A 23771-nucleotide genomic window follows, 5' to 3' on the forward strand; every position below is an offset into this window, starting at 1 on the left:
TGGAGATCCAATGTAAAAGATGAGTCCAAAATCACACCCAGATTCTTGACATGGAAGTTACAGTGGGTTGCCATGAGGCCGAGACACAACGAGGCACTGTCCGGTATAGCAGCTGAAAGGCGAGAGGGATTGATTGGCAGGATCTCTGTTTTACCTTCGTTGAGGTATAGGAAATTTAGCGAGAGCCAGCTTTTGACATCAGCCAGGCAGTTCATTAATGAATTTATAGAGGCAGTTCCAGATTTGAGGGGAAGGTATATTTGAAAGTCTTTGGCATAGAGGTGATAAGAAATGCTTTGTTTTTGGAGAAGGGATGCAACTAATTTGAGCCTCTCGTAATGAAACCACCACCCACAGCTTTGAATTAATTTGTTCTAAGCTGCAGACTCCATCCTAGGTAGGTAGGTAGGTAGGTAGGTAGGTAGGTAGGTAGGTAGGTAGGTAGGTAGGTAGGTAGTTACTTTATTAATCCCCGAGGGGAATTTTTTTTGCTACAGCAGCATATAGAAGAAATAAGATAATAATAGAAAAGCAATAAAATAGCAGTAAAATAGCAGTACAAAATATTAAATATAAATAGAAAATATAAAATGCACAGTATATACAGTAGATACAATACAGTATATATCTATATATATATTATATACAAACAACCAAGAAACACAGTCAACAGTGTTATTGTTATGTGATGGATTTTGCCAGAGGTGAGTTATTGTACAGTCTTATTGCGGTCGGCAGGAATGATCTCCTGTATCTGTCCTTGTGACAGCGGAGCTGCAGGAATCTTTTGGAGAAAGTGCTCCGCTGTCCCTGCAGCAGGTGGTGGAGAGGGTGGTCAGGCTTATCCAAAATGGATAATAGTTTGTTCAGCGTCCTCCTCTCCACCACCTTTCCCAGACTATCCAGATTGTGGCCGATGATGGAGCCGGCCTTCTTAACCAGTTTGTTAAGTCTGTTGGTGTCACCGGCTCCAATGCTGCTCCCCCAGCAGACCCCAGCGAAGTACAATGCACTGGCCACAACAGACTGATAGAACATCTCCAACATCTTGCTGCACACATTGAAGGATCGAAGTTTCCTCAAGAAAAAGAGTCGACTCATCCCCTTCTTGTAGACAGCGTTGATGTTGGTCTTCCAGTTCAGTCTGTTGTCGATGGACACACCCAGGTACTTGTACTCCTCAACCATGTCCACATCCTCTCGCAGAACTCTCAGCGGTTGTGGAGCCGTCGTCTTCCTCCTGAAGTCGACCACCATCTCTCTGGTCTTGGCCACGTTCAGAAGCAGGTGATTTCTTCCTGCCCACTCCACAAAGTCCTCCACTACTGCCCTGTACTCATCCTCCCGTCCATCCCTTATACATCCTACCACTGCAGAGTCATCAGAGAACTTCTGCAGATGGCAGGACTCTGAGTTGTACTGGAAGTCAGTGGTGTATAAGGTGAACAGGAAGGGGGACAGAACAGTTCCCTGAGGAGCTCCAATACCACTGACCACCGTATCAGACAGCACACTGCCCAGACGGACAAACTGTGGTCTGCCTGTCAGGTAGTCAGTGATCCAGGAGACGGTGGACGTGTCCCCCCCCCCCATTACCCGCAGCTTCTCACTCAGTAGCAGTGGTTGGATGGTGTTGAATGCACTGGAGAAATCAAAGAAAGTGATTCTCACAGAGTCACCGGTTCCATCCAGGTGAGACTGAACTCATTGCAGCAGGTAGATGAGGGCATCGTCCACTCCCACATGAGGCTGGTACGCAAATTGCAGAGGGTCCAGAGAAGATTTCACCAGCGGCCTGAGGTGTGCCAAGACCAGCCTCTCCAGCACCTTCTGATTAAGAAGCACCTTCAGGTCACTGGTGATCTATGGCTTATTGTTGGGGAAGCAGCGTACAGTCCGGGATGGTACGGTGGTGTGTTCACAGAATTTAATGTATTCTGTGATACAGTCCGTCATGCTGTTGATGTCGTCCCCATGTTGTCCACACAGCACATTCCAGTCCGTGGACTCAAAGCAGTCCTGCAGGGCGTCTTTAGCCTCCTGTGTCCACCTCCTCACAGTCCTGGTGGTTACAGGCTGCCTCTGCACCAGGGGAACATACCTGGGAGTCAGCAGGACCAGGTTGTGGTCTGATCTACCAAGGGGGGGAAGGGCAGTAGCACTGTATGCATCCATGGCATTAGCATACAGTAAGTCCAGAGTTTTATTGTTCCGGGTGGGGCAGTTAACATACTGGTGCAAAGTTGGCAGTACTTTATCCAGACTGGTGTGGTTAAAGTCCCCAGTAACTGCCAAAAATGCACCGGGATGCTGAGTCTGCAGTTTAGCCACAGTGGAGTAGATGGTGTCCACTGCTGCCTCTGCATCAGCTGATGGAGGAACGTACACAGCGATAACAATGGCGGACGTGAACTCCCTCGGTAAATAATAAGGGCGCATCCCCACGGCTAGCAGTTCAATGTCCGGGCTACAGAAGCGTTCCTTCACACACACGTGGTCGGGATTGCACCACCTCTCGTTCACATAGACTGCAATCCCTCCACCCTTCTTCTTGCCGCTCCGAACAACATCTCTGTCCGCCCGAACAGTCCTGAAGCCGGGTACGGCCGCGCTGTGGTCCGGGAAATGTGAGTGCAGCCATGTCTCGGTGAAACACATGATGCTGCACTCCCGGTATTCCCGCTGGGTCTTTACAGACCTTTACACTTTACAGACCATCTGGCTTTTATTCCCATTTCTTTGAATAAATTAGAGAATTTATCTCAAACCCTGTTACTCATTCTGATGGAATTACAATTATTGCTGACTTTGATCTTTATTCATTTGTGTTTTCATAAAGTAGCAACTATTCTTTCTAGGGTCCACACAAATGAATATTATATCATAATGGAAAACATCATAACCCAACAATGTGCCCCAATCCATGGCAGAAGGAAAAGAATGAGGCTTGTCATCCCCTAAGGATGAGCTTTCTGGAACTTGAATACATTTTCAAATTCTTTCCACTCATCTTTTGCCGCTAGTGGCAGGGTGGAGAAGTCTGGCTGTTGGCATGTTTCTCTGGTTTTTCTCTGGCACTTGTTAGGTATGCGGCATATAATTTGTCTTCCAGGGAACTCCTGCGTCCTTGTACTGCTGTTCATTATAAATGTTGTTTATGGCTAAATAGTTTTTTAGGCATGTACAGCTTGTCCCATAAAACTGATACCTCTAACCTGTAAATATCACAATCTGAAATGTTATTCCTCAGACAGCTCCTCATGATTTTGAGTTTCTTCTATTAGTTCAGTTTTTTTTTCTGACTTCTCCCTGCTTCAGTGCTCAGTTTGATCAAACGTGTGCACTCTGGTGGTGCTTGCTGCTCTTGTAACACTGCGTTTATCCAGTGGAAATTTTACAAAGATTAAATGACTGCTGCAAATAGCTTTGATGGAGAGGAATTCATTAATAACAGCCTACTAAACTGACAAGTAGGTGGAGGAGGGCTTTAATCTGATAACAATCATACTGGATTCTTCATATTTTATTCAAAATTTAAGCTGTGGAAGAAAGCACAAAACAAAGTATATCACATCTTTCAGCTTTGACATCTCAAATAGACAACATTAACAACCTTTTAACCTTTTGATAACTAGAGAAGACTACAGATGCTGTTTCACATTCTCGAGAACATTGCAGAAATATTTAAATTTATCCATGTAGGCAGTGGTCTGGCATCGACTTTATTCCCATCATCAGAACATTTAGCCTGTTGTTGGTGTGTGGAAATGCCATTGTCTGCGATTCTGCGGCACACAGTTTCCACTTTGGCTTCATCACGAAGGCATTTACCGAGAGCACTGGGAGCACAGGACCACCTGCTGCTGTCTATGCAGAATTACTATATTCCCATTATCAGAACATTTAGCCTGTTGTTGGTGTGTGGAAACTCCCTTGTCTGTGATTCTGCAGCACATAGTTTCCACTTTGGCGTCATCACGAAGGCATTTATCGAGAGCACTGGGATCACATGACCACACAAGGAAGGCCGTGAGATTTACAAATGGCTTGCTGCTATCTATGCAGAATGTCATTGATAGGAACAAATAAGTTGTTGCTCAAGGATGTTTCTATTGTCTCATTTACGACATCTGTGTCTTTATCTTGTGACCTACAACCGATCTCAGTATTATCTACAAAATCAGATATACAGAGGGAATGGGGGTGACTGTTAACTGTTTTGTCACACTGTATAAAAGCTGCCCTACGGAGGAGTGACGTTCAGCAATGCTGGACATCCTTCTTTGAGTGTACATGTATTTGCTCCTTCTTGCAAGAATAAATGTCCGATATGTTTGATTTTGAATCCAGCCTCTGAATAATTTTTCTAACAGTCGTCTTCACAGTAACTTATTGGTGGTCTGAATTGCAGCTTAAAGTGCCGGATACTGTTATACGTCCAGTCAAGTGTCCTCAGGATCCAGTTCAGTCCCTGTTTGATGATCACAGAGATGGTGTTAAAAAGAGATTAAGTGCAGCACACTCCCAAGATCATCAGGAGACAGTTGGCAACCTGGTAAGCCCACGTGTCCTTATGGTGCTCCCTCTGACCACTTACAAAGTCCCCAAAGCCCACTGTGCTGAACGCTACAAAGCAGAAATAGAGGGACTCCAAGTAGGTCCACCCCTCCATGGCTGAATAGAGCGACGCAGCGGCACATGCAACCAGCAGAACAGCCATTAAAAGCATGAATGTGACTTGACAAACCGATGGTTTCCATTCTTTATTTCTGTTGTCTTCACTGGTTCTGTCCTCCAATCCACTTTGTCTGCTTCTCCTCGTGTGGCACCAGAATATCAGCAGGCTGAGTAACGTTATGACTTTCTCCAGGAAGAGATTGAAGAAGAGGATTGCTGCCGAGCAGCCCAGCAACCCATAGAAAACAAGCAGGACTTTCCCGATCGTGGTGGATGGTGCCATAACGCCGAATCCTATGAGAAACAGATTGAGACGCAACATTTGTGACTGCAGACGGGGTCACAACATTATTGTCACTGCAGAGGATTTTATTCCATCCATATGTTATCTTTAGCCGCTTTATCCTATCCAGGCTCACGGGTGGGCCAGAGCCTATCCCAGCTGAGTATGGGTCAAGGTGGGGTACACCTTGAGCAGAAAGACGGACAACCGTTCACTTTCATAATCACACGCCCAATTTAGAATCACCGGTTCACCGAACGTCGATGAACCAGGAGGCAGCCAGAGCTCCCGAAGAAACCCCACCCAGGCACAAGGAGAGCATGTTGACCTCCACATAGGAAGGCCACCAGGATTTTATTCCTATTGTTAAATTTCTTTCAATGTGAACATCTTTTTTTTTTTTTAAGCTTTTGCTTGCTCTCGACAGCACTGCGCCCCTGCTTTGTGCTGTTTCATGTCAGCGTCACGCTGTTGTTTTAATGGAGAAAACTCCTTTCTCCTCGGGGATTAATAAAGTATATACCTACCTACCTACCTAGCTTGAGCCGTTTTAACTGTGCGTGTACTCCGACAAGGAATTTTACGGGTCCTTTTGTTGTGTTCTATATTAATACTGGCTGGACTTCACTCATTTCTGAGAAATATGGACAATTGTTGACAATACCCAGTCTGTTTTAACCATGTATAACTGCTTCCTCCAAGTTTCCCTGAACTATTACTTGACCTTCTTTGTGTCGGCAGACTGGTCCGGTAGCGGAGGTACTACATTTTAAAGTCCAATCCGGTCATTAAGTTAAGAACAGTTTGACAAGCGCTCGCTTGGGAAACATAAATCTATTAATGTTGGTGGTTCACTGTACTCATCACATAAGTGTTCAGATTGTGTATTCATATTTAACAAAAGTTCTCTATTAATATCATGAATTAGTTTATATGAAGAAAACTGCAGCTCTGAGTGATAGAATGGAGCATGGAGCTCTGGAAGCCTTCATCTGCCAGTTTTTCGGGTGGTCGACCACGAGTTCAGAATAAACTATCTCAACTACAATTGAGTGGATTACAGTTGCATTTTGCAGATAGAATCTTGGTGGCCAGAGGAAGTATTCTACTGTCTTTGGACATCTTTTAACTTATTTTAGTGCCACAAAGAGGGCAACAGTTTTGGTTGTTATCCGAACAGCCGACATATCCAAACAACTCGTGGATCAATCGGTTGCCATATTATTAGGTACAGACATCCACTGTGCCTACAGTAGTAAGTAATGACGTCCAGAAATACACGTCGTGACACATGTACGAGTGTGTAGTGTAAGTAAAATGCAAGTCATTATATGGTCTGTGTTGACAGCTGGAATGATTGAAATTGATAGAATATCTGTTCACTTGTGAGATGGATAACTGAAGACTGTATTCGTCTTGTTTTGACGCAGCCTTGGTCACTTCAAAATGTTTTGTTCTCAGGGAAGTCAGACTAAGAATACAATTGAGTGAAACATCAGCCATATGTAATTAAGTATTACAGTTTTTTTATACTAGTACAAATAGCAAATTAACAATAAAAGAAGTGTTTGGTCATTTGTTGTGGTAAATCATAATCAGTTACATTTAAATGCTTATGTAACTTTTCTTTAATAATGTAAGTATATTATATTGTCATATGAAGACACTTTTCTTAAGGGTTTGCCAAAAGTGTATCTTAATGCTTAATTAAAAGTGAACATCACTAAACAAGGATATCACATGCTTTGCTTGACACACTTTAAAGAAAGGGAGGAAGGAAATGGAGCAGAGTTATGATTTAATATAAATGTGGGAGGCTTTATGAGTCATGAAATATCAATGTTCATTCTTTGGGAAACAACAAGGTGTGTCTAAGAAGTGTGATTACCTCATGAAATGATTGCCATCAGTAAATATGGATGTTGTTGCAAAAATGAAATTGTTCAGGCCTTAGAGCTGCCTGTCTTTCAGTTTCCACCGTGACGGGCTTTCTAAAGATAGTGGCGAGAATAGGAAGGCTGTAAAGTGATTCTCAGAAATGAAGCTGGTTTAATTTTTATCTTTAAAACATATTTGTCTTCTATAGGTTCAGGTAAAATATCGACTCCCCTCCGAACCTCACCAAATCAATGTGGCTTCATATATTTAAGTAGCTACATATCATTGGTTAATGGTAATGATTACTTGTCAGTGAATCCTCTCTAGCTGTACTTGCTGAACATATGTCTTCTTATTTCATCTGTTTGTATCAGTCTTTTTGTGTGGCAAAAACATCAGCTGTAGCAGTCGGAAAGATACAGCATGGGTACTCGGTATGTACATAGTTTGTGAAACCCGCTGGACTTCTAAAGTTCGTGTCGACCTCTAAAATCTTCCACATCATGTTTAATTGTAAAGTAAGGACAAACTTATGAGTCAAGTTTAATCTGAAGAAAATGGCAGTCAAAGGATTGAAAGTTTTTACATTTTAGGTTTCTCAGCTGCATATTTGTGGTTTGTAGAATTATTAAAATAAATCATAGTATACCTTTACTCTTGACTTACCAATGGTAGAGACTACAGTTCCCACGAAGTAGAAGGCACCCGGGATGTCCCACAGGGCTCTGGCTCTTTCTGTCCGGATGCCTGCATTCCTGGCCTCCTCGTAATGGCGCAGCAGAGATTTCAGGTCTTTACAATTGATGTTATGCTCTTGGCTAAAGTTCTTGAGCCTTCTTTCCCAGAGCTGGTGGGCCTGCAGCTCTCCAAGGAAGAAAATACACCAGCACCAGCCAGCATCTAAAGAGCAATGAGCACACAGAGCAGGTAGAAACAAGCCGTTTCCCTGCTGGGAATCGGAGACGGGCGGTAGCACCAGAAATCTTTCTTCATAGTCATTCGTAAATGATGGAGACAGATTTTCTTCTTTGAGTGCTGTCAATCAATTTAAGGCAGAAGAAGTCAGAGAAATGCTATTTGCACAGTTGTTTGATATACCATCAGTACACAAAAGATGCAGGAGAGACCGTTGTTAGTCCATGTAGCGCTTCTCGCCGTCGTTATCTAGTTCATCATGCAAGTCTATCTTTTTAAATGCAAGTCTTGACTTAACACAACTGTTTCCTCGGCTGAAAGTGTCTTAGAAACCTTTGCTTCTGAGTCTGCAGGTGGCTTTAATGATCTGTGCATGGTCGCTGCTTATCACCGGATCAATAATCTATCTTTACTCACTTTTATGAGCCACAAAACATATGCACCCTTGTTCTCTGGCAATCTTTTGGTCAACATAAGCACACCAACATAAAACAGACATTATGCATGTGTCTACTTTCCATCCTTCCACATACACCTTTTTTTTTTTTTTTTAAATCCTGTTTCTCTGTTTGCAAGTGTGGACAAGCAAAAATATTCCAACTGAAACAATAACACAGCAATAACCTATGCTACATGTAAATGTGTGTCCAATGAGGATGCCCATGGGGAATGTGTGACTGTCCCTATCTTTTGATCATTGTGAACTATCACTGCTTTACAGTTCCACATTAATAGAATACTCTTGACACATTTTCACAATACAACGACAGTGTGTCACTGCAAGAAGATAAGACAGACATTTTTTTATTATTACCTTTTGTTTTTACTAAAAACAATCTTTGTCTTTTGACTTCTGATCTGCATGGTTATAAATATGGAGTTCTTATTGTTATTAATATTTAGTATATTGTTACAGATTTTTTGATGGGGAATCAAAACAGTAGGCCAACTCTGGGAAGAAGGGGGTGCATTTACTATAACAGAAATGCAATTTCTGAAAAAGCTTTTGCAAAAAATACACGTAAACAACTTTGTAAAGCTACACAGAATATTAGTTACACACGTGTTACCCCCTCATAAGGGATACAGGAAAGAAGAACTGCTGCTGAGCCCCTTCCTCTCATATTATATATATATATATATATTTGGGCAGCACGGTGGTGCAGTGGTTAGCACTGTCACCTCACAGCAAAAAGGTTCTGGGTTTGAATCCGGTCCTGGGCCTTTCTGTGTGGAGTTTGCATGTTCTCCCTGTGCTTGCGTGGGTTCTCTCCGGGTTCTCCGGCTTCCTCCCATCATCCAAAAACATGCACCTCAGGTCAGGTTACCTGGCGCCGCGCTAGTGGCAGCCTGCTGCAGCATCTCCCCCCTGAGAGCCCCCCTGCTGTAGTGAAGAAATTTCCCCTCGGGGATTAATAAAGTGTATAAAATCAAAAAAATTTAAAAAATATTCCTTCCATTGATTGCCCTACAAAACATTCAAGTTAATTCCCTTGACGGTCCTTACCGAATAAGTGTTCCTGGAATGTAGTTGTATGATGTGCCAAATGAGTTTCCATTTCAGGAGTGCTGTCCATGTCCGATTCCTTCAGCATGGACAGTAAATCCAACCACAAAGCCACAGCTAAATAAGATGAAACACTGCAGGTTTGATTATAAATGCTTTTTATTAATTCAAAACTATTGTTAAAAAAAAAAACAAAGGCACCCACAGTAGGTCTTCTTATATATGAAAGTAAACATGTTATTCCACCAATGTCATCACACATTGCCAACATGCAGTGTCATGAGTTTCTGCTTCTTAGATTTAGGTCATTTACATATAGTGACGAAATGCACCGTATAATAAATGCAAAGCTGATCCCATTTTCTGTATTCCTACAGAAATTATATGCACATAAAATTCAACTGCAGAAAAATATTGTTAGATATGTAAAAACATAAATTCAAGACATTAAAATGGAACCTTTGAGTGATTGGGGTTTTGGGTCCTCATAGCATATTTGTATTTCTGATGTTGACTCGAGACTCATCATGTGCTAGCTTTATCAATCAAGAAATGACAAATCAAAGCATTTACTTGTAAACATTCAATCACATGAATAAAGGACATGTGCAAACAGTTGCAATTTATTATGCGGTTCAGTGCAGGAATCAAAGTAGCACGAAAATAATTAAAGACAAAATTAGTATTCAAAATAACAAACTGTATTAGCTGGTAGCAGTGTAGCTTATGTGAACATCAAGCTACGTACTAATATTCTTCATGGTTCCTGTTTCCTGCTACCATGATAGGTACAGAGTCAGCTAATTTTTAATCCTGACTAATGCTAGTTTGGAAAGACTGTTTTGCAGAGAGCACAGCTTTTATATCTGTAGCTTTGGTTGGACTTTGGGAAGTTGGGTTTCTGCATGGTGTATGTTTGGATTGGAAAAAAAGTATAGAGATGAAAAGTCACCATAGACCTTGTGGGCTATGTTACAGTAGTGACTGATGTCTTAAATAACTAGTTCATACCAAAAATATGGGAGTTTTTTGTTTTGGCTATGGCACAGGGTTTCAGCTCTGTATATCTCTATGCTCACATATACTGTATTTTATTACAACCAAATTCCCCAAAAAGTTGTTTTCAGTTACATATTTTTCTGTTTCTGTTGTCAGACAGCAGGACGACTGTGACTAAAACATTAAGAGTATGTTGACCAGCAGTCACTTTGCAGCCATTTGCACACAGCGTTTGAATCGGTTTGTGGGTTGCAATTACATTTAGGTTAAAATTATATGTATATGTTATATGCATATTGTGTTTAATAGGCAATCTAGAAACTTGGGCATAGTCAGACAAACATTATGGATCCGTATATGATGTTGATAATTCAGTTTGAGGGCCATAGGGTGACCTAAAGAAAACACTTGGAGATAATGAAGTGGATTGACTGGAGAACAAGGTCATGGTTGAAATCAGTGTAGACCTTTACTTGGTCAAAGAAGTAGGCCTTCCCACGGATCAGTTTAGGGAAGTTGCAGCGCTCAGGTGTTTGCAGGATGTAGTGCAAAGGCAGAGGTTTGACTGTTCCATTTTGTCCGTGGATTATCAGCACGTTGCTGAAAACAATGCTGTACAGAGACACGCTCTCCACAGTCCCAATGTGCACTAAATAAAGACATAAACAAACACATTAAAATTATTACAAATCCACATATCTTCACAAACATCATGCATGTCCAAGTGCTTAAAACAAATCTAATTACAAACAGATTTCTTACTTTTTTTGCAAAGGTCGGTTTCTTTCAGATTGTTCACTGACACAAGTCTGGATTCTGCAAAAGAAAATGTTATACATATTATTCCTAATATGCAGGAACTAGACTGCACAATTGGGTTAAAATGATAAAAACTGTAGTGCTATTTCTTGAGGTGACATCCAATCGGACACAGCTGACCTTCATCCCTCGTGCTCGGATGCTGTCCTAGTTGGTGCACTGGACTCAGCCTCCATGCACAGCACGACCACAGAGAGCTGTTGTAGTAGAGGTGGCCACAGCATCTGAATCCTGTCTTGGCAGGGTAAACCACCTCCTGGTCCTCACTCGAGCAGCAAACAGCCTGGTTCTGAAGTATGTTGTCTACCTGTTATGGAGAGATGATTTACCTCCACAAACAGGAAGCCTCGCCAGTTAAATGGCACATATGGAAATCATGGCACTATTTCTAGCAAAAATGTCTTAATCACTATTCTCATGGTGAGGTTGCTGACATGTATATAAATAAAACTTTGGAGTTGAATATTTTTTGTTCTTTTGGCAGTTAGTCTAACTGTGTCGCCCACCTTTTGGACTTTGCTTACATGAGCGGCAGTAAATGCATTCTCGATTCTTGCACTTGTGTAGTGAGAGGAGCTGCTGGTTCGAGAAATTGTTTCCCCCGTTCTTTCTAAAAAAAAAATGTGTTAAAAACCAAAAAAACAAATCTCCCTCATGTGACTACACGCAGAAAGATCGGACTCTCCCAGATAACGTAACGATCCTATAAACATTTATTTGTTAATGATATTGCAAGCAGTTTTAACTGTTTCAACTGCACCTCTGAGAAATCAGGTTTTGTCCATCATTTTGCCTAATGGACTAATCTTACTATCACGATACCAATGACATGAGCCAGAAGAAGCCAGAGACAAGAGTCCTTTACTTCTGGAACGCACACAATCGCTCATACCACTTTACCACTTTGCAATTATGTCCCAACCTCTGTCTCTGTGTGTGAAATGAATGCTCAAAGGATAGTTATCTTTATTAATAAAAAAAAAAAAAAAAAACCCGACCTGTGTTGTCAATAGAATGGATCCACAGCACTGCTGATGTCCTCCACGCTTGCCCAATAGCGTCACGTTGTAGAGTGTTCCTGCGCAGCACTTCTTCTGTGGGTCTTTAATGTTGTAGGCGTGAACCCCGCAGCAGTGACTGTTTTCTTCTTTGGGATGTCTGGGTGGAAATACAGAGTCGGCAACTGATATCAAATAAAGCGAGTGACATTAATGTCCAATGTACAGTATCTGTTGCAGCCGAAAAGCCTCCTGGGAATCCTAGGAAGTGATTTTCGGCTACAAGACGACTCCCAAACAAGCCAATACAAAGCAACCCTCAAATACTATCAGGTTGATATTGCGAGCAGGTTACCAAACACTTGGCAACTTACACATTTAACAGAACCAGAACAAGCCCACTAAAAGCAGAAGCACGCTAAAGAACTTCTTATGACATATGCAGCAGCTCCCCCCTGAGAGCCCCCCTGCTGTAGTGAAGAAATTTCCCCTCGGGGATTAATAAAGTGTATAAAATCAAATAAAAAAAAAATAAAAAAAAATACATCCTGTCATCATCACCAACTGAACATTGGCTGCCACCCTATAAACTTGACATCGATTGGTTTGTAGACGTCTGACGTCAGCCTGCTGTCAATTCAGCCAATTGTCTTTTCCGTTTGAATGGAGAAATTAACAGATTAATTTTGTTGCCACTATACTATGATAATTATGGCATTATTATCAGCTCTTATTTTCCCCTCAGTATAAGTTTTCATCATTTTTAGAGTTGACTTTTGACTTATCCAATTTGGACGAAGTCCAAATTAAAAATTACTTGAAGTACTTTGTCTCTTCCTCTCCTCAGCTCATTTTCACTTACTCTCCCGTTCCTTTTTCTTCTTCTTCTTCCATAGTTAATAAAGTATGATAGGCTGCCACAACTTCCTGTGATTGGTCAAAAAGTCACAACCATCCAAAAAGTGTTTTCAGACCGTAAACAAACCAAACCGTGGTACAGTTTGATCTGAACCTAGACCACCTCTTTTGGTCCGGCAAAAATGTGGTCCTTTGGTCTGGACTGTGGTCCGAGGCTAATGAGCAGCCAAAATTCAACCATCACAGGGCAAACAATAAAGCCAAAACTGTCATTAAGATAAAAAGCAGAAAAAGTTGTTGGGTGATAATTTTCTATGGATTAATCACCAATCATCACAGCTTTAATATTGCACCGCCATTTGACTCTTTTCAAAATATTGATTAATGCATAAATTGTAATTCCTAAATATTTTAGCCCCATTAAAATATAATTAAATCAGTTGGATACAAATAGGGATAATTATAAATGCAAGCATGTGATAAAACACATTCACAGAAGCGTCTGCAAGCATCAGGGCAACAGCAAACCCAAACAAAGAAACAGGCGGACAGACATTCCTTAGGTGTATCGTGTTTGTTGGTATTGGAGGTTCAGATTCAAAACATTGCAGTGGCTGGAAACTGTTTCACAGACCAGACTGTGGAATAAGTTACATAAATTCTTTCTCACACCACTCCCTCCTGTGTCTCTCACTCCCAACACTCGACCAGACAGACATCAACCAGTGCCTGTAAGACATTTCCACCCACCCACCCACACACACACACACACACACACACACACACCCATACCCATCCATCCAGAAACAAAAAAAACCATTGTAACACCCTACTCTGGAACATCTTGTTTCATTGGATTTTATCAGCGTAGAACACACACACACACACACACACACACACACACACACACACACACACACACACACACACACACACACACACACACACACACACACACACACTCACCTGTGTCCATTACAGCAGATCTCAAGCTGAGGACAGTAGACATCTGTCCCACAGCAGTGCTGACCAGGGGAGCCATGAAACTTATAGAGACACATAGTCCCTTCAGCTGGGTTGTAAGGAACGCTGATGTCTGAACATTCCTCTCCATCTTCTCTGTCTCTGTACAAGGTGGTATTACAACAGAGAACTCCATGTTCTGCCGGGTTGTACGGTGTCTCTCCGCAGCACTTGAAGAATCAGAGAAAATACAGTAAACTGTGCAGCAGTACAGACACAAGCAGGCACTGTCACGTACACATATACACCGTCAAGCACCTATTTTAAAATGTGGACTTGTCAAATTAACACTTAAATGTCCAACCTGATGTCATTAAACGTGTTTTTATTTTGTGAACGTGAACATAAAAATGCATGAAAGTAATATGAGGAAAAAAGAAAATCAGGAAAATGATAAACATGCAAAAGTGTGTCTAAATTGTTGAAGTCTTACCACAAAGTAAATGTATAGTAGTCCTGTTGCGTATGCGGTTACCGCTAACTAACAACGCCAATGACTTTTATACTTCAGAAAAAAAACACCCTGAGTTGTTGTGTAAAAGGAGGTGGGTGGAGCTTGGAGCTCTCACAATGAAGGAACAATACAGGGGTTTTTTAACTGGGAGAATTGGGTTGCATGGCTGTCAGTTCTCACTCTTGTACAGTTACAGCATAGATTATATTAAAGAAATATGCTGTTATTTTTTAGTTTTTATTTCAACACTGCCATTTATAGTCATTAAAAATGTTGCCAGAAAGCACATAAGCCATTCTCAGACATTCTTTCTTTTTTTATGAAAAGAGGGAGATAGTTATTTACAAGCCTTCAACCTTTTTTGTTTTTACCACAGAAACACAAAAAGACTGTTGACCTTTAAATACACATGCCTCATAATGAAAAAAAAAAAAAGGCTTAAGTACATTACTTATCCGGGGTTTCCGCTCGGAGACACAGCCGTCACAGCAGATATGCGTGTGTGGGTTGTACACAGTTGGCCCAGCATCACACCGCCCTAAACAGAGGGGTATGTGGTTGTGTGGGAGAGGTGCAGAGCAGTTAAGACTTTTCTTAGGACGAGGGAAGATGTGGAGACAAATGACATCTAGAAAAGACTGGTCACAGGATCTAAGACAGACAAAATATTTATGTGTGCTATAATTTTTCATATTAGACACTATAAAAGAAAGGAATTCAGCAGACCAACAGGAATGTGTGAGTCAGTGGGACCAATGTCAAGCCATCTCTCGTATTATATTCCATCCCATTTCCCTACTCCTATGCTGCTTTCCAACTGTGTGGTTAAATATAACACAAGCATTTTTTAACTTGGGCATCCACCAAACTATCATGTGATCCATCTCTCTAAGTGAGTTATTGCTTAATGAGAAGCAGACTGTTTGCTCATGGAGTTATTGTAGTTTCCATTGGCTTGTTTTCAAGTGAACCACCCTTACCAGAAATCATTTTTGTATACGTCTTTTGTGACGTAATCTTGTAAACTAGTCAGGAATTTATCTCTAAAGTAACAAAGAGGCATATTTCAGAATCTGGAAACTTTTTGTTTAGAAGCAGTCAGCTTGAAAAGCAGTCAGGAAAGAGATCAGACAGTTTAGTATGAAAAAAAAATCCTTCCCTTTCCTTCCATTATTCACGAATTTAAATCCAGCAAGCACGAATATTATTGCAAACCCGAGATGAGATTTTTGACACTTCTCCAATGTTTCGGCAAATGTTTCAGCATGTAACAATCATTTAGCTTCAGGCCTAAAACTGTCCTCTTGTAGACCTCTTGGCTGTGCACCGTACCGCAACACCTTGGCTTTATATTAATTTCATTGAAGAGAGATGAGATGGTATTTTCAACCGCATTTGTTATTGTTCAAAAATACAGACGACAATCTGTTTTTATTTTTACCTGACCTCCACTGACTGCATGAAAGATAATTCTTTCCTCACGGGGAAAAAAAAAGCAGAGCTACTTCCCCTGAGATTAAATGTTGTTGACGGAGAAGAGACTTCAATAAACAAGCTGGTTAACAGAGTGTGACTTAGAAAAATAAGTTTCTGCTCTGTATACGATTTAGAACAACTTTTACCCATAACCATGATCATTCTTTAACCAAGTATTTTTGTAATAATCACAATAACATTAATACAAATATATAATATCTCCTGCGTTTGACAAGCTGACATACCTCAAAATTTTGCAAACGACAACAAACTTAAAACTGTTTAAGGTCTTCAACCTTTTTTCCTCTGATAAATACTCGTATTTAGTTATTTAATTAACATAACTGAGCTCCACACACACCAGCTTGCTAGCTTATTTTATGTGAACAATAACTAATTTAAACTCAACACACACATTTTGTCTCGCAGCTTAATTTCAACAACATATATGGTTTTTTTCTCTGTGCTTTTCATTTGAAAAGTCCCAGCAATAAGATGGCCAGCGGTCAGAGACAAACAATTGCTTTACAGCTCTGGCCCCGCTGTTGCAGTCCAGACAAAAATATTGTATTTATGTTATTTACCTCATTTTTGAGCACCGTTTCTTTCGAGCTCAGTGTGAGAGTGTCTGCATGTCACATTACAGTCCTCTGATCTCTGGTTTTTATTTATCATTCAGAAGTTAAACCAACAGTTTTGCCATACAACATCTCCAATACCCTGCAGCACCTTAAGTCATACTTTTACAGTTGTCCCTCAAGGTATATCTGACTCTCCAACGAGCTGACACCAGGTACAAAACTATTCCCGCACGCATGAATCAATGATTCAATTATGTGCCATGTGAAAGTAATTTGTGGTTTACGTAGGTGTTCACAAGATTGTGCAAACAAAAGAAAAAACAATATTAGACTGCTGACGTAGTTCTAACTGCCTTCTTGGAGGACAGGCTGACGGCTGACATAATCAAAACAATCTCACTTGAACAGAAGCTACATTGTAGTAGCTGTCTGCAGACATAATGTCTGATCAGATTTTACCTCACAGATCCAATATTTCTACACCCACCAATAAACACTAAAACGCTGACGGTTTTACCTGGAGGACAGCACCAGTAAGGCATTGTCTGGTTCCTCTCACAGCAGCGGCGTTCATTCAGATTATAACGCATTGACCCGCACAGACCTGTGTTTGGTTCAGTGCTGTTGATATGTAAAGATAAACACAAACAGTCCACATCACATAAACATTTTCATAAAACACAAAGCACAGACACACAATTATTTGTATACCATACTGCATGACCTGGAAAATACCATAGAAGTGCATTCTGATTTGATACTTTAAACATATTAAATGGATGGAAAAGATGTGATTTTGATGATTTAGAGTGTTGCTTCAAGTGTTGTTTTGTGTCACTACTGGGTTATTTACTCAAACTAAAATGACTGACTCTTTTCTGAGTGCTACACGTCCAGACCAACTACAGGTTTTGTCCGGTCTTGTAGCTTGCCAGCTCAGCACTGGAATGACTGAGGTGTTTTCTTGAAAATCAAAACTTGGACAGTGGGTCATGCTCAGGGTAGACATATGACAGGAGTTTGTGATGTCACAAACATGGAAGTCTAAATAGCACAGTTACTGAATACTGGCTATGTGCATTTCTTTGTGGAGTGTTTTGTAACTTACATTGCATTTATATAGCACCTAGACTTGCTTTATAATAAAAGAAGACAAGGAAATCTAAATTTATGGGACTTCTAAAAAAACAACAAAAAAAAAACTACAGTATATTTATGTCCATTGGGACCTCTTGTGGCTATTCTGCCAACACATGTCTCACATATTTCAGGGCTATGTCCCAGTGCCCAACTATACTATTAACAACCATTATACATGGATCCACAGGTTTTGTATGTTTTGCAGTTGACCTATTGTGTCATTTTCCGTGAACTGTTGTGTTGATTACTTTGGGTGGAAACCTTTAAGATCAAATTACACTGGATCAAAACAACACCTTGCCACTGGGTAAGATAACCAAGTATGGCCCGACGGGGTCAACATTTTCCGTGAGAGAGGAATTGATAATTGTCAGTGTCGGCAAAAGTAACATGTTAAAAACCTTTAGCTAACTTACCAGGTGGGTTGAGTTGTAGGTTTCTAGAAGAAAATAAGATAAAAATGAAAAGACACACAATCATATAAACTTCTCATGTGACAGCCCTCACCAATCACATGACCTGACCAATGTAAGGCAGTCCAATACAACACCAACACACATTGTCAATAGAAAACGGAGAGTACGGGCCTTCCAGAGCTCCGCTTTATTACAGGGAATACTGTAATGAATTGTATTATGCTGAATATCCCCCAAATGGATTGGGAATTGTAGCTATAGGCACAAGGTTATTGTTTTTGTGCACGCAAGTTTGGACAGCTTTGACACAGTGGTTAATTGTCTTGCACAACAGAGAAGTATATGGTATGAACTGGAGAGAGGAGTTTTTTTTCCTTACCTGTTGCACACCTGTGGACAAAAAGCACAGAGTTTGAGTGAAAATTGAAAACAAAGTCAAAAACCAAAACACAACACAACGTCATGCATTTTATTATCTTATTTTAGACTACACCCTGGAGCAGGTGCGCGTGACTCATCCTGCATGTTCAGACATAAGCCTCTATTCCTCTATTCTTCTCTCTTCTTCCTCTGCCAGAAGAATCTTAAAACCAGACTGGACTTGGGATAAACTTGAGACGAACCTGACTTGCCCGCACAGCAGTTTGGATAGTTCAATACTATCTCAACTGTATCATTCTTCCAGCAGCAGCACTGAGTCTTGATGTTGAACTGATTGTAACCACAACAACGATGGTCACTGGTCTTCCTGGTCAGTTTCCTCTTGTCATTAGTTGGACCACAACAAAGCTCCTTTTCAACATCAAACACCTCTGTAGGAAAGATGAGGATATTTTAAGCCAACACACTTCTACCTCAACTGTAGCTCAGGTACAACTTGCTGTGTTTATATCTCACACATGCAGTACATCTTAGAAAAACTGCTTTGTTTCAGTGACATGTTGCCAATGTCTCATAATTGGCTCTACTCACGTTTGCCACAATACTGGGGCTCTGGTGAAGGTTTGGCAACAACAGGTGACTGATAGCTGACATTGAGAATCTTCTTCAGTCCATTGGGGGGGGTCTGAACTGTAAAGGCCAACATCAAAGTCAACATGAAGGCATCCCACAACTGAATTAGTATGAATTTCTTTAAGATATGATGACCATTGGATTTCAAAGATTTCAATGCAAATGAAATGTGTACAAAAGTCCCCGTTCACTGTGTTATTTTATAAAACTGACCGGATCAACTTTTAGCAGTTGGTCAAAAAACAGAAAATCACAACTTTGTTGTGTTCACAATTTAGTGATTATAAACTAACTGATCAGAAAACAGCATGAAGTGACCGATGTAAAGTCAGCTTGCAAGTGCCACAATGACGTGTATTGTACAACACCGTTTTTAGTTGAGTCCGAAAAAAGGCAGATGGATGAGGCTAGTTTATTAAATATTTTGTTTCCGTTTAGACCATAGAGCTGCCATTCCAAAAGCACTCTTTGCTCAGTCCAAGATGCCTCAAGTAAGATGTCCACAGTATGATGCAAGTTGCAACAGAGAATTCATTAGATCTGTATTGCAGTGTGACATGCAGTAAACTTGTCAGGTGGCTGTTATCATAGGCTGTAAAGGGGCTTTAAAAGTTCACCTGCAGCTGATCCTGAGTCAGTAGCGCAGCATTTTAAATGATTAGTGGGTCGTATCTCAGCAATTGCTCCGTCCTTCCAGCAGCAGCAATGAGTCTTGATGTTGAACTGCTCGTGACCGCAGCACTGGTGGTCACTGGAGTTCCTCAGCAGAATTGTCTTGTTGGCCTCCTGACCGCAACACAACTGCTTGTCCTGATCAATAGCCTCTGTGAAAAAGATCAGGATGATTCTTTAAGGTGTAATAAAAGTAATCTTTTAGCTCAGACACAACTCAGATGACAAGCTGCTGCATATCCTGCAGACCAAGGGTTTGGATGGAGTAGAATAAAACACTTGATAATTGGCTTCTTATGCAACTGTGCAAAACTGGTAAAAAAAATTTTTTAAAAAAGAAGAACTTTTGTGGTTAGTTTTAGAAATGTTGTTAATTTTTGTTAATATGATATATATATATACATATATATATATATATATAAATGTATATTTAAACAATTAAATTGTTGTAAAATTTGTGACAACTGGTAGACTCTTGGCTTGAACTAACGACTATTGGTTGACAAGGAAAATCGTTAGTCCGGGACAGCCTTATAGATGGATGTAATCTGTAATAATGGGCTGTTATGTCTGTTTACTTTCTTGCCATAATGTGGATTACTATAGTAATTCAATTGGGCTATTTTATGTATACTTAACCTACTACACAACACAACTAATGGTCTCAGATTAGGGTGACCAGATCCCAACAAACCAAAAGTGGGGCAAAGAGTATATTTGTGTGGGACGTTACCAATGCTGAGGGTTAATTTAAAATTTTGATGTCTATCCAATTTATAGAATACTCAATATGTTATGCATGTTACAGGTTAGACCTTTAGTGTATGAAGGACTAAACAAATATATTTTATTTGTATGCAACTTTCCCAACTCCTACGTGAAGTAAATACAGTAAGTATACAAAGAAGCTCAAGTTTTTCAGCAAATGGTCGTATGTGTCGTATCTTACTACCACAATCTGTTGACCTGCGTGTTTGAAAGTGCTCCACAGTGTGGTTGTTGCGAGTTATATATTATTGGCATTAAACAACCCCCATGATAACGGCCTTCCCTGCTTTCTTTCCAACTTTAGACAAAACCATCTAACCTGCATGTTAACACTTAACTAAATTTTGAAAAGTGCCAATCAAAATGTGGGACATTGTCTCAATATGTTGGACATAAGGCAAGGGATAAAATTTGCATTTAGGTCCTACATAAAGTAGGGTACATGTTCATCCTATCTCAAGAAGGCATGAAATTTTACCAATTGACGTTTGACAAGGCTTACCTGTTTATTGAAAACCACGCTGGTTAGAATATTGCCAATACTGTGCAAAACTGTCATCAAAGCAAACGGTGGCTGATTTAAAAATGTTGAATTTGAAACGTATTTTAACTTATTTTAACACTATTTTTACTACAAGTATGTAGTTTCATACGTGTTATCCTGTACGTCTAATGTCTTCAGTAGTGTTCTACAATGTGGAAAATAGTAAAAATAAAGAAAATATCCTTAAATGAGTAGGTGTGTCTAAACTTTTGACTGGTAGTATATACAATAAGGAATACCTGAGAAATTGCACATGCATGTATTTTGTTGTGACCCAAATAACACATGCTCTAAGCTCCTCAGCTAAGACTTTGATACTGAAACAAATATGCAGCTTACCGTCTGATCACCAAAATTTAAAGGACACTCGCCGATCTGATACGAAACTTTATGATGGTTACAGAGTGTAATTGTATTTTGCACATGTGTTACGTATGTTTATATTGCGTTCTATATTTATCAATCGTGTCCAGGTCTACTCACTTTTACCACAACACTGAGCCATGGGGACAGGTTTGACTGCGACGGTTGACTGACAGCACATTTCATTGGTTGCGTTGTAGGCTTCCAGTCCACAGCAAGTTGACACGCTTTCACTTAGACCGTGTGTAACCTTAGCTGGGAAAACAATGATAACTTCAGCATACAAATAGATCAACAGATGTTGTAAAAGCTGAAAGTGCTATGTGGGTGGATTGAGTCGAGGCTTGAAAGTTCCAAAGATGGAGATCGGTGATTGTGTGGGCATTATGGTATTCAGGGAATTTAAAGTGAAATAAATGATCTTATCTGTATGTAAAGTCTGGGAAGAAGTATGTGTCTGATTGTCTCACTGAGTCCTTCTTCTGCACCACATACTGTGTATTCTTTCCAGTCTTTTTTCCCTGAGTCCAGTATATTTTTAAAAATAGTTTTGATGAATGGCAGCAGCTTGACGAGGTGTTGAGCATTTATTCTGCACTGCACACTGAACATTCTGCGGTTTTTTTCCCCCGGCCAACAAGTTGAAAAATGTTAAAGCTACGTTCATTACTGTGAAGGAGGGGTGGGGCAAACACTTGTCGCTGATTAGTTCTCCTTTCAGAGTGGCTGAGCAAACACAAGTTCCCATACTGTCTTCACAGCTGTGACAGGTGACTATTGGCTGACTATTTACAATCGAACCACCCAAAACTGATATTCATGCCAAGTGTTTTCAAGGCCTACATCACAGACATCACTTTACTTCCTGGTATTTCTTCATACTACATCGTGGACTTGTTAATTAGATTAGATTTTATTTAATACAGGGTGAGGAGGAGCTGCACAGTTGAAACATGTTGTAATCTAAGGAGGTTGCTGCTTTATACCTCTTTGAACCTTTACGTTTCTCTTCATATATTGTATAATTTGATTAAATGTTATACAATTTATATTGTATCATCATAAACTGAACATTTCAATTTTGTGCTGGTTTTACACAAACTCATTACCTGTTAAGGTGCTTCCATGTCCGACTGTACAACAAGTGGCTGTTCCAGGATTAAAAGGCTGCTTCCCACAACAGGCGAGTGCTGCCCCAGGGTGTGTCACTTTGCTGTAAGACAGGAAGAACATAACCCTGACTGTTATCACTGATATCAATTAACGTTTCAGACATCCCAGAAAATATGTAGAAAATAGTTATTTTACAGTTAAACATAGCTTCATCTGTACATTTCACCTTTATCGTTTGTAATACTGCCCTCTGTTGGACTTTCCCCAGAACAGAAACATCCAGTGAATACACAATATTTTCTAACGCACATGCGCATCTCCATCCTTGCTGTGCGGGTTAACACACTACAAACCTAATATGTAACCTAACAGATCACATTTCCCCTCACTGCCCCACTCCTCTCAAAATTGGGTTGTAGTCCGTTACTTGGATGTTTTATTGTCACTGTACAAGTGAGTTTAAAACGTGTCGCTTCCAGCAGGATTTGTGACCACACTGCTTGTTGAGAAGCCAATCCTGGTTCAATTGACAACTCACACAGGTGTGACTTGGAAACACTGCACATAGATGAGGAATGGTCTTCCAATAATAGGAGAAATCCTGTATCCAGAAGTTAAACTTTTTGCATGAAAAATATTTGTACATTCACAGATTCTGGAGTTTTATTGGGAGAGAGGACGTAGATGTAATTTAGATGTGATGTGTAGTGTTATCAGTGTTAGCAGTGTTGTCCGACACTTATAACGTCAGACTTTAGTGTCAGTGCATTAGGCTGAACCTACTTAGGCTATATCTCCCTCCGTCCTCTCCGACATCATAGATTCCCAATAGCCTCTGAGCCACTAATGATCGGCCAAAATTCCACTTGGCAGAAGTGCACATTATGCACAGAGAAAAAGAGCGCAGAAGGGGAACACTCACTGGTAATAGTCCTTTTTCGCGGCTGCATCAACTCTCTCAGCCGGCTCTGTCAACATACAAGTTATATTTAAAATGTGTTACTGTGGCAACCCTTTTTGTAGATGTACATTAAGTTTCCTGTGCCTTTAACGCGATGACACCTGAATTACCTTCCTAATTAACAACCTTTAACAACCACACATCGTGTATAAATGGGGAGTCCAGATATATATTGAGACATTATGTAAATGTATGGAAGGAAGGAAGGAAGGGAGGGAAGACTCTACCTTCTTTACATTTTACTTAAACTTAAGCTGACCAACGCAAAATGCCGACATTACTCTACCTGCATCATCTCATCTATCACTAGTG

The 23771-nt window shown here is 40.4% G+C and overlaps 2 protein-coding genes across 2 annotated transcripts; both read right to left on the reverse strand.

The window, feature by feature from the left end:
- Positions 1 to 4366: 4366 nt before the first annotated feature.
- LOC138197514 (potassium channel subfamily K member 13) lies at positions 4367 to 7837 on the reverse strand. The gene is given in 3 exon segments (XM_069148391.1): positions 4367 to 4971; positions 7505 to 7699; positions 7702 to 7837. Coding segments are annotated over 3 exon segments (936 nt in total).
- Positions 7838 to 9416: 1579 nt separating this feature from the next.
- Positions 9417 to 14408, reverse strand: LOC138196935 (uncharacterized). The gene is made up of 6 exons (XM_069147324.1): positions 14391 to 14408; positions 13901 to 14127; positions 12077 to 12236; positions 11199 to 11385; positions 11022 to 11075; positions 9417 to 10908 (listed from the first exon to the last, which is right to left on the reverse strand). Exons 2-6 carry the CDS (start codon positions 13993 to 13995, stop codon positions 10655 to 10657), a joined length of 750 nt encoding a protein of 249 aa, XP_069003425.1. The 5' UTR covers positions 13996 to 14127; positions 14391 to 14408; the 3' UTR covers positions 9417 to 10654.
- Positions 14409 to 23771: the final 9363 nt, after the last annotated feature.

The sequence above is a fragment of the Embiotoca jacksoni genome, unplaced genomic scaffold (genome assembly GCF_022577435.1).
Source record: "Embiotoca jacksoni isolate LCO1_2020_lvr unplaced genomic scaffold, fEmbJac1.0.p SCAF_14, whole genome shotgun sequence".
NCBI lineage: Eukaryota > Metazoa > Chordata > Actinopteri > Embiotocidae > Embiotoca > Embiotoca jacksoni.